Raw genomic sequence first — 17,827 nt, forward strand, 5'->3', positions numbered from 1 at the left:
AAAAAAAATACTAGAGTGGGCTGGGACTATGGCCTAGTGGCAAGAATGCTTGCCTCATGTACATGAAGCCCTGGGTTCGATTCCCCAGCACCACATATATAGAAAACGGCCAGAAGTGGGTACTGTGGCTCCTGAGTTCAATGCCCAGGACTGGAAAAAAACAACAAATAAAAGCAAAAAAAAAAAAAAAAATACTAGAGTTAATATTTAACAGATTTGAGACACTGGGTTCAATCTCTAGCATAAACGAATTAAAACCAGACACATATCCTCATAGAACTTCTACACTGAAGCCCTTCCCCCACCCTTAAGCTGAGTGTCCAAATTTACAACACAGTGCTATGGAATGAAATTCAGTTATCAAAGGATAAATGCTTACCTAAGGCAATTCCTCCATGAGGGGGCGCCCCATAATCTAAAGCCTGCAGCAGATGGGAGAGCAATTTCACATCTTCCTAAAATTCAAAAGATAACTCTATTTGAACTAAGGTACACTAAGTTCTTAGGAATTAATAGGGAAATAAAAGACGAATTCAAAACAAAACTTTGTGCTGTGGTGCCAGTGGAGACAGATCTGAAGATCCTGGTTGGAAGCCAGCCTTGGCAGACAAATCTGAGGAATTTTAACCGATAAAGCAAAAAGCCAAAACGAGCTGTGGCTTAAGTGGTAGAGCACCGGCCTTCAGAAAACAAAGTTGGGTGCTTACCTTGAATGGTTAATTTTTTTGAGACCAGAATCTTTAAATATTTTGTTAAACTGATCATACATGTCTCCTACAAAATCAGTGACATGTAAATTCTTAGGTCTATCCGTATAAACTCATCTTAAAATTCTAATTGTCTTACTCTCTTATCTACATATACCACAACCTTAAATACACCTAAAATGCATCTATGAACTAATATGAAATCTTTTGAAACCTCTCTTGACTGGGAATAGTGGTACATGCCTATAACCCCAGCATTCAGGAGGCTAAAACAAGATCACAAGTTCAAAGCCAGCTTGGGCTACATAGAAAGAACTTCTTTCAAAAAACCCCAAATCAACCATCTATTCAAGCATACAAACAATAACAATTACAACGACAGCAACATCTTTTTTTCTAATAGTAGTCCCTGAAAATGACAATTTTTTCCCCCCTTCCATAAGACCTTTACACATACTAGGCAAATGTTCTGACACTGAGTTACATCCCTACTACACAAATGACTTTTTATTTTATTTTGACTGGTAGTGGTTAGAAAAGGGCTCAAGAGCCACCCTTTAATACCTACCTCTGCTTGCTTCTGTGCCCTATGGTTTTGGGCAAGCTAAATAATCCGCCTCAGTATGACATCTTTAAAATGAATAGAATAAGGCTATCACAAGGTAACTGTGAGTATTAAATACATGAATACAAGTCCTAGATATACATAGTAAGCACTAATAAGCAGCCATTATAATCATTGTACGTCCTAACCTAAAGGTGGCGAGGTAAGGTGACAGACCCATTTTGTATCTAACAAATTCTCCATTCATAATAAACATGAACAAATGTTTAATAAAACTGACAAATACTTGAGCAAAATAGTAAGGCCTAGTCAGATTTGTTACCTTTAACAAGGTTGCCAGAATGTACCGCTGTAGTTGTGCATCATGAATTCGGATAGAACCACCTCCTATCTCATTGCCATTTAAAACCAAGTCATAGTGTTGACTACGAACCTAGAAGAATTCATAGAGCCTTTGTATTAGAGAAAATTTCTGGTGTTCTGATGAGTAGGCTGACAACATTGTAACTATTTAGAAATAATAATATGTTAACTTTCTGGCCCAGGTTTTTCTGGGGTTTCCAGATTCTGACTGGGTTCTTCTTATCTTCGGCTGGTAAACTCTGAGCTTTTGATTTACATGTTTTCTTTTTGTTTGGATGTATAGATAGGGTACCTTTTCAGGCTCAGTGTACAGGAGGTGGATGTCACTGGGGTGGGGAGCAGTGAACGGGTGGTGAGCTGACTCCAGCTCTGTGGGACTTTCCTCCTTTGGAAGGAAGAGTGGGAAGTCCACCACCCACAGGAATGAGAACTGTGCTGGGTCACGGAGCACCACCCCTTTTGTTTCCAGAAGGTCAGCACACTGCAGTCGTAATTTTCCCAACAAAGAGCACTGCAAACAGAAGACACCAACATTAAGATGACTTTCTGATAGAGAAGCCTAAGACAGAACCAGATGACACAATCTAGACTCTGAAGCAGACTATTCTGTGTTAAAGCTCAGCCAGTTCAAATCAGTGGTGGTTTTTATTGTTGTTTCAGCAAAGAGCATAGCTCTATGGATATTCTGAAATATACTTCATGAACTCTGTGGCTGTGATTGGAAAAGCCTGCTTGATTCTGTGAATTAGTACAGGTCATACTAGATCACTTTCATGATGCCCTGAAAGTCGGCAGAGGGTAGGAATAGTCAGTTTTATAATATTTTTGTTTATACTCTGTCCCAACATATTTTATCCACATGTTCTGAGAGAAAAGACTGATTCAGGACCATAGCCATAATTTTTTTTTTGCCAGTCCTATGGCTTGGACTATCCTTGGCTTCTTTTTGCTCAAGGCTAGCACTCTACTACTTGAACCACAGCACCCACTTCTGGCATTTTCTATGTATGTGGTGCTGAGGAATCGAATCCATGGCTTCATGTGTGCTAGGTGAGCACTCTACCACTAAGCCACATTCCCAGCTGCATAGGCCATAAATTTTTAGCAGTAGATATTTAAAATTTCCTTACACCTTAAAAAGAGAAAGCTTTAAGTAGCTGTACAAAGGAGTCTCAACTTAACGTCAATTTATTAGCACAATGAATTTTGATTACTGCCATTACCCTTTCCATCATTCACCTCATATCTATTCCAACCTTGGCTATCTCTTCAAGTTTCTTTTATTTTCACATATGAGCATTTTCTACTTGTTCATTCTAAATTGATCCAAAATATTTGTTTTTAATCAAGAATATGAGACCTTTATGCCTGTATAAACATGATTCCTATTCTTTGGGGGCGAAGAATTAGGAGATCATTTTATAAATCTAACAGGCAGTCTAATGGTTAAAATAATATGTATTGTTTAGTCCAAAATTTTAAAGCCTTTGGGTAGGAAATGTGGCTTAGTGGTAGAGTGCTTGCTTATCATGCATGAAAGCCATGGGCTCGATTCCTCAGTGCCACATAAACAGAAAAATCCAGAAGTGGCACTGTGTCTCAAGTGGCAGAGTGCTAGCCTTGAGCAAAAGGAAGCCAGGGACAGTGCTCAGGCCCTGAGTCCCAAGTCCCAGGACTGGCAAAAAAATAAAATGAATTTTAAAAAATTTAAAGCCACTTTTTTTTTTTCATACAAAGAAATCTTTCTTAGAAGCTCAACAAAGGCTATAGTCCTTCTGGCTGGTGAGTAAGATGAGTACTAGGAATGGCAGGTGGGAAAAGGTAAAAGCTCAGAGGAATGAGGAATAGATGTCCAACCTAATCTTTGACAAATGCCACTGGGGACTTTCAGCAACTTAAAGAGTTCCTGATTTGATCTATCGCATAATAAATGTTTGATAAAAAAGGAATCACTGCTGTTGCTGCTCTTTTTGGCCAACTCACTATTACCAACTGAGTCCTATGTTAGCAGAAGGTCTCATAAATATGCTTAATAAATGAATTAAGCACCAAAGAATCAAGTTTTGAGGCCACTGGGGCAGAAAGGTTAGCTAGATTCAATCTCCAAAACAAATAACAAACAATAAGGCTAGAGGCTTAGCACTTAGTCCTGGGTTGAGGGGCAGAGACAAGGCTGAAGGGTGGATTGCAGTTTCAAGCCAGATGGGGCAGTAAAGTCAAAGCCTTATCTCCATTAACACACACACGCACGCACGCACGCACACACGCACGCGCGAAGCGATTAGCAGTTTAAATGTATTCTAGCAGTTTAAATGTATTCTGATTTACCCAGTGCTACTAAAGGGTAATGATAAGTATTCAAGAGTGCCCAGCACACAGTTAATGTTCAATAAATGCTGGCTATTATTATTGTTGTTGCTTTTGGCCGTAGGGCTTGAATTCAGGGCCTGGATGCTGTCCCTGAGCTTTTAACCCACAGCTCCACGTCTAGTTTTCTGGTGGTTAATTAGAAGAATCTTAGGGACTTTCCTGACTGGGCTGGTTTTGAACTGCAATCGCCAGATCTCAGCCTTCTGAGTAGCTAGGATTACAGGTGTGAGCTACCAGTGTCCAGCCATGTTAATTTGACAGTCAATTTCAGAACCAGATTTAGGGGCTAGAAATCTGATTCTTCCACTTACTATCTATGTTATTGTGAGAAAATTTTAACTTCTGCTCTTCAGTTTTCATAGTTGCTACTCCTAAAGCCTTGACCACTCCTAGGGTGTCTGTGACCAGGAACATATATAAAATATCCAACAACACCATTTCCTTCACTTGTAAAACCGTGAAAAGGAAAAGATTTTCCACAGTTATTTAATACCACTAACTCTCTACAGAGTTCCTTAGCTGTGTGAGTAATGCCTATGGAGACTGGTAGATATGAGAAGACTCTAGTGTTTTTCTTGTTTCCCAATTCTAGGGCTTAAACTCAGGGCCTCACTCTGTCTGCTCATGGCTGGTACTCCACCACTTGAGCCACACCTCCAGCCTGGCTCTCTACTGATTATTCAGAGATAGAGTCTCACAGAATTTCTGTCTTGGCTGATCACCAACTTCAATCATTAAAGTCTCAGTCTCCTGAGTATCTGGAATTTACAAGTGAGACCACTGGTGCTTGGCAAAACTCCATTTTTTATACAGTGTGCTATAGAGTACTGCAGGATATTCATAAATGGATTTTTTGTCTTATTTGTTTATCTGTCTTTGGGAGGGTTGAGGGAACACAGAAATGGACAAAGGGCAAACAAATGCAGCAGTGATGTTCATTAGATACTATGTTGAAAATGAACTATATATATAACTTGTGGGTGGAATGGGAGGGAAAAACTGGGAGTGAGGGCAAGAGTGACAATGTCAAAAAAGAAATGTACTCTTGACCTGACTTGTGTACAAACATGTACACAAATAAAGGAGAGAGCGTTCATATAATTTTTCTCACCGTTTTCTTGTACTCTCCAGCAGTTAGTAGGACTATATCTTCCTCTTGAATCTCCATTAGTCTGATTAATTCCCATCTCTGATTCTCTGCTATGAGTTTAGCAACTGGTGAATTCCAGTTTTTACTGGCTTTTAGGAATATAGGTAGTACATCCTGTAATAAAAAGGGTTGTTCATATATTATTTTGGGGGGATTTATATATATATTTTTTCCTTTATTGTCAGAATATAGTACAGAGGGGTTAGTTTCATATGTAAGGCAGTGAGTATATTTCTTGTTCAACTTATTACCTCCTCTCTCATTTTTCCCTCACCTCCCTCCTCCCCATTCCCCTCTCCCCCCATGTTCATATATTATTATGTAATTATTAAATAGTTGTACAAAGAGGTTTTTTGTTTTTTTTTTTGCCAGTCCTGGGGCTTGAACTCAGGGCCTGGGTGTTGTCCCTGAGCTTCTTTTTTTTTTTTTTTTTTTTTGGCCAGTCCTGGGCCTTCGACTCAGGGCCTGAGCACTGTCCCTGGCTTCTTTTTGCTCAAGGCTAGCACTCTGCCACTTGAGCCACAGCGCCACTTCTGGCCATTTTCTGTATATGTGGTGCTGGGGAATCGAACCCAGGGCCTCATGTATATGAGGCAGGCACTCTTGCCACTAGGCCATATCCCCAGCCCCCCTGAGCTTCTTTTGCTCAAGGCTAGTACTCCACCACTTGAGCCACAGTGCCGCTCCTGACTTTTTCTGTTTATGTGGTACTGAGGAATTGAACCCAGGGATTCATGCCTGCTAGGCAAGCACTCTACCACTAAGCCACATTCCCAGCTCCATAATTACATTTTTTCAAGTGAGATTGATTTATTTCTCATAGTTCAAAAATTTCTTGGTCCTAAGAAAAGAGACCTTGCCATGAATTTCATCTGCTTTCTTCCTCAAGCCCTCAAGATGATAGGAAAGAAATTATTATTTTTGTCAGTCCTGGGGATTGAACTCAGGGCCTGAGCACTCTCCCTGGCTTCTTTTTGCTCAAGGCTAGCACTCTACCACTTGAGTCACAGCGCCACTTCCGGACTTTTCTGTTTATGTGGTGCTGAGGAATCAAACCCAGAGATTCATGCATGTTAGGTAAGCGCTCTACTGCTAGCTAAGCGACATTCCCAGCCCCAGGAAAGGAATTTTTAAAAAGTGTTTTCACTGCAATGAAAACAAGAAAGAGAGAAAAAAAAGTGTGGGAAGTAGTACCAGTAGGTTAAAGGCTTCTGAGAATTGTAGACCACTGTGAGTGATAGACTGAGAATGGTTGAAGAAGCTAGCTTTAGGAAGCTCTGGTCCAGTGTACAGTGGAGGTAGCCTCGGAACCAGGAGCACATCTTACCCTGAAGAATCTGGGAAAGGTTCAGCACTCACAAAGACTAAGTCCCTAGCATGACAATCATTTACAAAGCACCATCAGAGACCATGCATTTTCATTCAGCTTTAAAATAATGCCTTTTACAAAGTTTGGATTGAACCCTTGCATAATCTAAAAATGTCTTATTCGTAACTATGCATAGATGATCAAGTTCTATATACTGAAGTAACTGCAGCATTAAAAAAAGAAAAGACAAAGGTTAAAAAAGAAAAATGACCTTAAAAGTAAAGAACATAAATTACAGGCCCTGTATAGTAGCCTATAATCCTAGCTACTTGGGAGGAAGATGTACTAGGATCACTGTCTGAGGCTGACTTTAGACATGCAAACAAATGAGATCCTATATGAAAAACAAATTAAGTAAAAATGACTGGGACTAGGGCTCAAATGGTAGCTGAGTTCAAACCCTAGTATCACCAAAATAGCCCTACTCAATTACTATAAAGGATCTTTTCTTTCTTCCTTCCCTCCTTTCCTTCCCTTCTCTTCCTTCCTTTCTTTTTTGTTTTGCGACGGGGTCCCCATATGTATCTCAAGCTATCCTGAAACAATTCTCGTCTCAGCCTCCCCAATGCTGGAATTATAGGTGTTCACTACCATACCTAGCTCTAAAGTATATTTCTATAGAAAAAGAGAATTGTTCATGCTTTTTTTTGTTTTGCTAGTCCTAGAGCTTGAACTCAGAGCCTGAGCACTGTCCCTGGCTTCTTGTTGCTCAAGGCTAAGCACTCTACTACTTAAGCCACAACTCCACTTCTGGCTTTTTCTATATATGTGGTGCTGAGGATTTGAACCCAGGGCTTCATGAATATGATGCAAGCACTCTACTCTTAGGCCATATTCCCAGCCCATCATGCTTGTTTTTTGTTTTTGCTAGTCCTGTTCTTGAACTCAGGGCCTGAGCACTGTCCCTGGCTTCTTTTTGCTCAAGGCTAGTACTCTGCCACTTGAGTCACAGCATCACTTCCAGCTTTTTCTACATATGTGGTGCTGAGGAATCGAACCCAGGGCTTCATGTGTATGAGGTGAGCACTTTACCACTAGGCCATATTCCCAGCCCCCCAGCCCCCCCATTCTTTAACTTTATGAAAAGTTTTTTTTTCTTTTTTCTTTTTTTTTGCCAGTCCTGGGACTTGAACTCAGGGCCTGGGCACTGTTCCTTTTTGTTCAAGGCTAGTGATCTACCACTTGTAGCACAGTACCACATCTGGCCTTTTCTGAGTAGTTTTTATTGGAGGTAAGAGGCTCATGGACCTTTCTTCTTGGGTTGGCTTCGAACAGTGATCCTCACATCTTATCCTCCTTAGTAGCTAGGATTACAGATGTGAGCCACCAGTGCCCAGTAGCACTTTGGTTTTTTATTTTGGTACTAATATTAGGACTTGGACTCAGGGCTTCAACCATCTTGCTTAAATTTTTCAGTTAAGTGGTAGAGATGGTGCTCTATCTCTGTAAGAGTTTCATAGACTTTTCTGCCTGGGCTGGCTTTGAACTGTGGATAGAAAAGCTTTTCATTGGGGCTGGGGATATAGCCTAGTGGCAAGAGTGCCTGCCTCGGATACACGAGGCCCTAGGTTCGATTCCCCAGCACCACATATACAGAAAACGGCCAGAAGCGGCGCTGTGGCTCAAGTGGCAGAGTGCTAGCCTTGAGCAAAAAGAAGCCAGGGACAGTGCTCAGGCCCTGAGTCCAAGGCCCAGGACTGGCCAAAAAAAAAAAAAAAAAAAAAAAAAAAAAGAAAAGCTTTTCATTGTACCTTAATTTTCACATTTTTCCTTTACTCATTTTGTAAACTAGTACTTTTATCTTGTTGAAAATTTTTCCTACTGGTTTTTGAGCTTGCTCTTTTTTTTTTTCTTGAGTATGAAAAACAGGATGTGGCGGTGATAAGTCATTTTCATTACATAAATATAATGTTTTCACATGGTTATGAACAGTGCATAAATAGCTCTGTATCTTCCTTTTCTTTCAAGTCACTATAACATGAACATTCTTTTACTATGTTAATAATACTTTAGGAAACAAACTTAAAAAGGAACTTCATAGCTGGGTGTCGGCAGCTCATGTCTGTAATCCAAGTTACTCAGGAGGGTGAGATATGAGGACCACAGGTTCAAAACTAGCCCAGGCAGTAAAGTCCGTGAAACTCTTATTTCCAATTAGCCACCAGAAAACCAGAAGTGGAACTGTGGGTTAAAGTGGTAGAATGCTTTGAGCAGAAGAGCACAGCACTTAGGCTCTGAGTTCAAGCTCTATGATTAAAAAAAAGAAAAAAAAAAAAACAACAAGGGAACTTTCTTTGTTAAGGGCATGTTCATGATTTTCAAAAACTGAAGCGTTAGAGCACTTTCCTAGCAAGCTGGGGGCCATATATCCAATGCCAGTACCACCCAAGACAATAAAAATAAAAAGGACAGAAAGCAGATGCATGATCTGAAATAGCAAGATCCCTGAAACTAAAAGCTTATATAATTACTAGTTAAAAATATAGAATCCTGGGGCTGGGAATATGGCCTAGTGGCAAGAGTGCATGCCTCGTATACATGAAGCCCTAGGTTAGATTCCTCAGCACCACATACATAGAAAAGGCCAGAAGTGGTGCTGTGGCTCAAGTGGCAGAGTGCTAGCCTTGAGCAAAAAAAGAAGGCAGGGACAGTGCTCAGGCCCTGAGTTCCAGCTCCAGGACCCCCCCACCCCCCCAATATATATACACACACACACACGTGTATGTATGTATATGTATGTGTGTGCATATATATACATACATATATGTATGTATGTATAGAATCCCTTAGCTGGGAATGTGGCTTAGTGGTGGAGTGCTTGCCTAGCATGCATGAAGCCCTGGGTTCAATTCCTCAGTACCACATAAACAGAAAAAAGCCAGAAGTGGTGGTGTGGCTCAAATGGCAGAACGCTAGTCTTGAGCACAGAGAGGCACAGGGACAGGGCCCAGGCTCTGAGTTCAAGCCCCACGACTGGCAAAAACATAAATAAAAACTATGTATATATAATCCCTAAAAGAGAAAAAATACTGCTTTAATTCCTTACCTGATTAAATTGGTCAGCTGCAAACTGTTTAATGGATTCAATGTCTTTCCTTTTGAAGTACTTCTGACAAAAGAAAATCAAAGTAGCAATATGACAGCTTCATAAACTCACTCAAAACATACATGCTAGAGAAAATAAAATCACAATTTACTTACTACTCCTTCAGGGACACAGATTGCTTTGACAGTTCCCTGGGGCTTGCTAAGTACATCTTGAAAAAATCTTATCTCTGTCTCTCTGAACACATTGCTGACATCCACAATCTAGAAAAGAAAGGAAAGATAGGGGGTGACTAAGCATGAGGTCATTTTTATCTGAAGACATTTATAAATATGATTTTAAAGAAGGAAGTAGATCTTGGTAAGTTAACATTTACAGAGTACATTTATAGAAGATTTCCCATTGGTTGAGCATGATGACTAGTATTCTATATACATTCATTTCATCTGCACACCAAGAAAATGAGGTTGAAACTCTTATAAAGTCTTATTTCTAAATAAGAAAATGGAGGCATGGATAAGAAATTAACTCATCCAAGATGACATAGCTAGGAAGGGGCAAAGCCAAGATTGAACACAAGCAGTCTGATTTAAGAACCAATATTCTAGATAGGTACCAGTGACTCATGCCTATAATCCTAGCTACTTAGGCAGCTGAGATTTGAGGATCCTAATAAAAGACAGCCTGGGCAGACAAATCTGGAGATTTGTGTCTTATCACCAATTAACCAGTAAGAAGCTGGAAGTTGAGGTGTGGCTCAAACACAAGTACTAGTCTTGAGTGAAAAAGATAAGCAAGAGCTCAAGGTCTTGAGTTCAAGTCCCGGTATGATGGCACAAAACAAAACAAATCAAAGAACCACTATTCTATATTACAAATGAAGAAACAGGAGATTTATGTACTGTATGTAGTAGAGTTTGAACTCAGGACCTCAGGTTTGCTTGACTTGCTTGCTCAGTTGGAACTCTGCCACTTTACCCTGACTTCCAGTTCTGGTTTTCACTGGTTATTTTATTTATTTATTTATTTTGGCCAGTCTTGGGCCTTGGACTCAGGGCCTGAGCACTGTCCCTGGCTTCTTTTTGCTCAAGGCTAGCACTCTACCACTTGAGCCACAGCACCACTTCTGGTCATTTTCTATATATGTGGTGCTGGGGAATCGAACCCTGGGCTTCATGTATATGAGGGAAGCACTCTTGCCACTAGGCCATATTCCCAGTCCTCACTGGTTATTTTTGGAGATGGAATCTCACACATGTTTCTGCCTGGGCTGGCTTTGAACTTTGATCCTCTGGATCTCAACCTCCTTAGTAGTTAGAATTAAAGGCTTGAATCTCTGGCCCAGAAAAACATGGAGTATTTACATTGTTAAGGGATATTGCTCTGTAAGAGCTAATGACTGGAGGTTTGGTAATGCAAATGGTACCTTTGCCCTTAAATACTGATAGGTAGTAATAATCCAAATGAATGTATTCATATATTTGAGCTCTTTATAGACCAAGGGAAATGAGTAACTTTTAATCATTTGCCTTCCAAGGGACATTTTGGCTTAAAAAGTCAAAGGAACAGGTTTTTTTTTTTCCTGAGAAATAATCATCCATGTGCATAAAAGTGCAGAAATATAAACTTCATAGCAAGAACCTTGTTCTTGGGAATGGGTCTTAGAACACAATAGTAAAAACAAGCACTGTAAGGATAATATACTCTATTTTCTATTCTTTCTCACTACAGCTTTGCCACAAGGGTAACAAGCTAAGGTAACAAAAAAGCATGATCCAATCTTGTATAACACTTGTAAATTTCATCAAAATAATTTGAAGACTTTTGAGCCAAATGCCAGGGGCTTACACCTGTAATCCCAGCTACCCAGGAGGCTGAGATCGGAAGATCTCATTCAAAGCCAGTCAGGGCAGGAGAGTCTATGAGACTCTTATCTCCAATTAACCCAGACCCTGAGTTTAAGCCCAAGCATGCATGTGCACAAATATACACACAAACACATACAAGACTTTGGAGCAGGATCCTGGAAAAGTGAAGAGACTGTACCTTCATTCCAAAGCGAATATCTGGTTTATCAGTCCCATAGCTGCTTAATGCCTCAGCATAAGTCATGGAAGGAAAAGGAATCACCACAGGATCTTTGCCACTGGGCCAGGAATAGTGGAGCAAACCCTCAATCAAACTCTGGATCCCCATTTGGTCTACAAAAGACATCTCTATATCAATCTGAAACCAAAATAACACAAAGTAACTTGAACAGTCAAAACATGCATCATTTCAGCTTTCAAGTTGTCATAGTCTGTTGCCAATAAATACTTAAGACATGCAAAGGATACACATTTTATTATATAACTTTTATGTCAAGAACTGCGCTTATGTTAAGAACTGCGCCAATGAGAGTCTAAGAAACTTGCTTGCATATCTGCACTCATCAAGTAGTAAAGTTATGGCTGATCCCTGAGCTGTCCAACTCCAAAATACATACACACACACACACACACACACACACACACACACAAATAATATTCACTCATTTTATTTTATTTTTGCCAGTGCTGGGGCTTGAAGTCAGGGCCTGGGAGCTGTCCTTTAGCTTTTTTGCTCAAAGATGATGATATACCACTTGAATCATAGCTCCACTTCCAGCTTTTCTGGTGGTTGAGAATAATAGTCTCACAAACTTTCTTTCTGGGGTTGGCTTTGAACCATCATCCTTAGATATCAGCCTTCTGAGTAGCTAGAATTAGAAGTGTGAACCATCTCAGCCTCCTGAGTAGCTAGGATTACAGGTGTGAGCCACTAACTAGTCCCCTACTTAAATTTATTTTTTTTAAATTAGAGATTTCAATTCAACATGCCATGGTTTATAAGAACAATGCATATCGGTCAGTATCATGTCTTTCATCATTCTTGTCCACCACCTATCCTAACTTCAGCCATTCCCCTCTAGTTCTATTTCAATGCTTCCAACACCAATTATATCATTACACTTATTAATGCTATCATACAGAAACCAAATCACAACATCCACAGAAATATCAATATACAGAATTATTGTTCTGCTTTTTTTTGTCATTGTTAAAGATAACACATTTTTTGTGGTGTAGGGATATTGATTCTTAATGTACAAAAGACTACCATATCATACTAAAACATCTCTGTTGATCACTACTTTCTTGAGGAAAGGACACAGGAAAATAACTAAATATTGAGTGCCCGTTAATAAATATCTGACTGGTAAATATAATGAAAAGTACTTAAGGTGATTTCCTTGGACTTTTTTTTAAACCAGTCCTAGGGCTTGGACTCAGGGCCTAAGCACTGTCCCTGGCTTCTTTCTGCTCAAGGCTAGTACTCTACCAAATGAGCCACAGTGCCACTTCTGGTTTTTTTTTCTATAAATATGGTGCTGAGGAATCGAACCCTGGGCTTCATGTATAGGAGGCAAGCACTCTACCACTAGGCCATATTCCCAGCCCCTTTCCTTGGACTTTTAAGAAAATACTTGGCTCTAGTACACTTGAATTTGTAAGGGAGAAGTGACTACTGCTCAGTACCTGAGTAAACTCAGGCTGTCTGTCTGGTTTTGAGCCTTCATCTCGGTAACATCGAGCAACCTGAAAATATCTGCAATTAAAAAAAAATAGCATTAACTGAATCACGAGACTAAAATGACACACTCTTCTCCTCAAAGTTGATGGCAATTCAAGTGATGGAATAAGAAGCTATTTTTCTTAATTTCAATCTATTCAGACATAGAAGTGACCCCTGAGAAGTTTTTTATATACTGTTTTCAAAACAGACCGACACATTTAGATATTCACACATGAGATTAGTGTGTAAACCAGTACATGCTACTTTTCATATATCTTTTTTTTTTCCAGTCCTGGGGCTTGAACTGAGGGCCTCGTCTCTGTCTCTGAGCTTCTTTATGCTCAAAGCTAGCATTCTACCACTTCAGCCACAGCATCACTTCCTGCCTTTTCTGTTTATGTGGTACAGAGCATTAAAACCCTGGGCTTCATGCATGGTAGGCAAGCACCCTGTCACTAAGCCACATTCCCAACCATACATTTATTTTTCAGTACCAGAGATTGAACTCAAGGCTTCATTCTGGCAAAGTGCTCTGCCCCTACATATACTGTTTTGTATTAGCCAAATTGAAATGCTGCTTTATAAGTACACTTGAACCTTCCTGTGTTATGCCATTCCAACTTATCTTCATCTGCTGTAATGCAGCTCTTGCTTTGAAGGTCTAGCTCCCAATTCTTCCTATATTTTCCCAAAGAATGCAATTAGAAAACACTCATATCTTGAGATAATAGTTTTACTCACTATCCTGTTTTTTTTTCTGGCCAGTCCTGGGCTTGGACTCAGGGCCTGAGCACTGTCCCTGGCTTCTTTTTGCTCAAGGATAGCACTCTGCCACTTGAGCCACAGCGCCACTTCTGGCTGTTTTCTATAGATGTGGTGCTGGGGAATTGAACCCAGGGTTTCATGTATACGAGGCAAGCACTCTTGCCACTAGGCCATATTCCCAGCCCTCACTATCCTGTTTTTACTAGTCTCATTAACTCCTTGAAAGCAAAAACTCTTTTTTCTTTTTTTTAATCCCGTGCTACATCTACCAGCAAAAAAATTTTCATCATCTCTCAAACATTATCTTGAAAAAGTTATCACTGGTGGTACTAGAGTTTGAACTAAAGGCCCCATGCTTGCTATGTAGGCACTCTCCCATTAAACCACGCCTCAGTTCTCACTCACTCTCAACATAAACTTTAAATGCCACTTGTAAAGATGATTATTACCAGTTTTCAATGTCTTAAGCTTTTTCTGAATTCACATAAATTTTCTAACCTGTTATGATCAGACAATGGTTTCCCTTCCTCTCTCCCTTCTTTTCCTTTTCTGGCAACTAATAGCATTAAAAACAAAACAAAACAAAACCTCACCGGTCTAAACCGCCAACCATCAGGAGCTGCTTAAACTGTTGAGGACTCTGAGGGAGAGAATAAAACTTTCCAGGCTCCCTGGATGGCACTAAAAACTCTTTGGCACCCTTTTAATGAAAACAAGAGAGGAGACAAATGACTAATAAAAACATTAAACCAGTTGAAGGTATAATTCAGCTCATCAATGAAATTAGCAAAGAAATAAATTTCTTGAAGGAAATAAAAGAGCAGAGATCTCACAATGACAGATAGTTTCTCACTTATCTTTTAGTTTCTAAATGGTTCACATATAATACACTTTATTTTTTTAAGTTGTATATTGGGATTTATTTTACTTTTTGGTCAGTCGTGGGGCTTGAACTCAGAGCCTGGGCATTGTCCCTAAGCTTTTTTGCAAGGCTAGTGCTCTACCACTTTGAGCCACAGCACCACTTTCAGTATTCTGGTTAATTGGATTTGAGAGTATCATGGATTTTCCTTTCTGGGCTGGATTTAAACTGTGATCCTCAGATCTCATCTTCCTGAGTAGCTGTACATTGGGGCTTACTGTGATGTTTCTATATATACACATAATAGACTTTGATCACATTAACTTCTTATCATAATTTATTGTTATCTTGAAAATAATCATTATTTTTTATGGCAATGGAATTTGAACTAAGGAACTTAGGCTTTTTTTGTGGCCAGTCTTGCGACTTGAACTCAGGGCCTAGGCACTGTCTCTGAGCTTCATTGCTCAAGGCTAGCACTCTACCACTTGCGCCATGGCACCTCTTCAGGCTTTTTCTGTTTATGTGGTACTGAGGAGTCGAACCCAGGGCTTCGTACATGCTAGGCAAGTACTCTACCACTAAGCCACATTCTCAGCCCAAACCTATGTTTGTTAACAAGAAAAATGCTCAATGCCATTGCTCAATGCCTCCAGCTCTCTCTCTCATAATAAACTTTAAATACCACTTGTACCTAGTTATTATATGGATGCTTGTAGAAATTAATTCCTAATTCTATTACTAGATGAACAAATTTTGTGTATCATTTCCTATGCAAGTCCTGTTTTTCTAAATTAAACTGTTCTTTTATATATCTATAGATTGCATACATAGATTAAATATCAATTTTGAGAAATGTCAGTTATTTTTTAAACTTGGGTTTAAGACAGGATTTCACTATGTAGCCCAGGTTGGCCTAGAACTCTAGGTCTTTCCACTTCCCATTCCTGGGTGCTGGAAGAACAGGCATTCCCCCTGTGCCTGTCACCTTTTGTCTTACTAATATTTTTTGTCTTTCCTCTGTAATCCTGGGCCTACCACTTTCTGTAGGCTTCCTGGGGAGGCACAGGAAACAACTACACACAGGGCAGACAAAACACTATGGGAAGTGGAGACAGCTCCTTCCTATGACAATGAGGAGTCAACTATTAGTCAAAACCCCCCATGCCTCCAGGGACAAATCCCAGAATGACACAGAGGGCTGCTGCTTCAGAAAAGAGTTCCTAGTACAAGCAATGACCGGTCTCCTAAGCACAGTTCCAATAACAGCCCCCAACCAGTTTTCCCAAGCCTCTCTGAACCAGGCTGCAGTGGCAGAGTCCCTTGAAATGGCACTGGTTTGAAAGCTGTGACTAGGGAGCAGCAAGGTCAGGGAAGTGTGGAACTAAAAACATGCCAAGGCTCTCATCTGTCAAGTGTCTCTGATTTCAACACCACTGCAGACGGTGGTTGGCACAGTAGCTGGAGGTGCTCCTGACCAAGAAGGAATAGAGGAAAATAGGGAGCTGGAGTACATTTTCAGGGGGGTAAGATGTTATGGCAGGAGATTGCTTTCATCATAAAACAGAGTTCTGTGTGTGTGTGTGTGTGTGTGTGTGTATGTATGTGTGTACATGAGTGTTTTATGTTCATTTAAATAATAGTGATTAGAAAACCAAAGAAAGTAACAAGAAGTACTATCTCTCTGGACAGTGGTGGCTCACACCTGAAGATCTAGCTACTCAGGAGGCTGAGACCTGAGGATCATAGGTTGAAGCCAGCCGAGGCAGAAAAAATCATGAGACACTTATCTCCAATTAACAACCAAAAAGCTGGAAATGGAGCTGTGGCTCAAATACTAGAGCGCTAACCTTGGACAAAAAAGTTCAGAGGCAGCACCCAGGCCCTGATTTCAAGCTCCATAACTGGCACACACGCACAAACACACAAAAGTGGTTTCACTCTGGGGACTGAATCCAGATCCTCAAGTATTTAAAACAAAAGCTCTACCACTTTAAAGAGGATCGTTGGGGTTTTTTTTTCCAGTCCTAGGGCTTGAACTCAGAGCTTGGGTGCTGTCCCTGAACTCTTTTTGCTAGAAGCTAGTGCTCTATCTATCACTTGGAGCTACAGCACCACTTCCAGTTTTTGGTGTTTTTTTTTTTAGCCAGTCCTGGGCCTTGGACTCAGGGCCTGAGCACCTTCCCTGGCTTCTTCCCGCTCAAGGCTAGCACTCTGCCACCTGAGCCACAGCGCCCCTTCTGGCCGTTTTCCATATATGTGGTGCTAGGGAATCAAACCGAGAGCTTCATGTGTAGGAGGCAAACACTCTTGCCACTAGGCCATATTCCCAGCCACCACCACTTCCAGTTTTCTGGTGGTTAATTGGAGGCAAGCATCTCAAAGATTTTTCTGCCTGGGCTGGCTCTGAACTGGGATTCTCAGATCTCAACTAGGATTATAGGTGTGCGCCATGCCATCAGCGCCTGGCCAGCAAGAGATTTAAGTAACCAATTCATTATGATTTGCACCTATAAACCCCAAGGGAAAGAAAATTCATTAGGAGTAAAATCTTTTGATTTAAAATACTGATCTACATACTTTTTCCAATTCTTAAGAAAACATAAACATTACAATGTTTAGGCAGTAAATAACACTAAATGAATGAGTAAAGCAAATATAAAATCGGTTTTATGACTAAGAGGACATTATTAGTAAAATGATTTAAAGAATATACATACCCCTGGGGTCCTCTTAAACAATGTTGGGGTTTCTATATCTACAAACCCTAAAAAGAGAGAAGTAACAGAATTTAATACATAGGAATCTGTCAAATAGTGTCTACAGTACAGCACACAAATCAGCTTTCCTTTAATTAGGAATTTGGGTTACCGCTTACTGACACTGGTTTTTACAGATGCAAGAAAGCTGAAGATTTTCATAAAATCCAATTCTGCTCATAAAGATAATATTTCTGACATGAAATAGACCTAAATATTGATGATTTCTTGTCTACTGAAGTGTTCTGGTATTCCAAAAGTTCTGCTAGATAGAAGT

The 17,827-nt window shown here is 40.1% G+C and overlaps 1 protein-coding gene across 1 annotated transcript in view; it reads right to left on the bottom strand.

The window, feature by feature from the left end:
• Positions 1–17,827, bottom strand: part of Dars2 (aspartyl-tRNA synthetase 2, mitochondrial) — a 30,940-nt gene that overhangs the window by 1,584 nt on the left and 11,529 nt on the right. Inside the window, exons 7-16 of the mRNA XM_048356582.1 lie at positions 17,512–17,558; positions 14,523–14,629; positions 13,128–13,197; positions 11,617–11,796; positions 9,726–9,833; positions 9,571–9,633; positions 5,117–5,269; positions 1,928–2,146; positions 1,595–1,705; positions 380–455 (exon numbers count right to left, since the gene is read on the bottom strand). Coding sequence (XP_048212539.1) covers positions 380–455; positions 1,595–1,705; positions 1,928–2,146; positions 5,117–5,269; positions 9,571–9,633; positions 9,726–9,833; positions 11,617–11,796; positions 13,128–13,197; positions 14,523–14,629; positions 17,512–17,558 — 1,134 coding nt within the window. The remainder of the gene's footprint in view (positions 1–379; positions 456–1,594; positions 1,706–1,927; positions 2,147–5,116; positions 5,270–9,570; positions 9,634–9,725; positions 9,834–11,616; positions 11,797–13,127; positions 13,198–14,522; positions 14,630–17,511; positions 17,559–17,827) is intronic.

Source organism: Perognathus longimembris, chromosome 11 (genome assembly GCF_023159225.1).
Source record: "Perognathus longimembris pacificus isolate PPM17 chromosome 11, ASM2315922v1, whole genome shotgun sequence".
Lineage (NCBI taxonomy): Eukaryota > Metazoa > Chordata > Mammalia > Rodentia > Heteromyidae > Perognathus > Perognathus longimembris.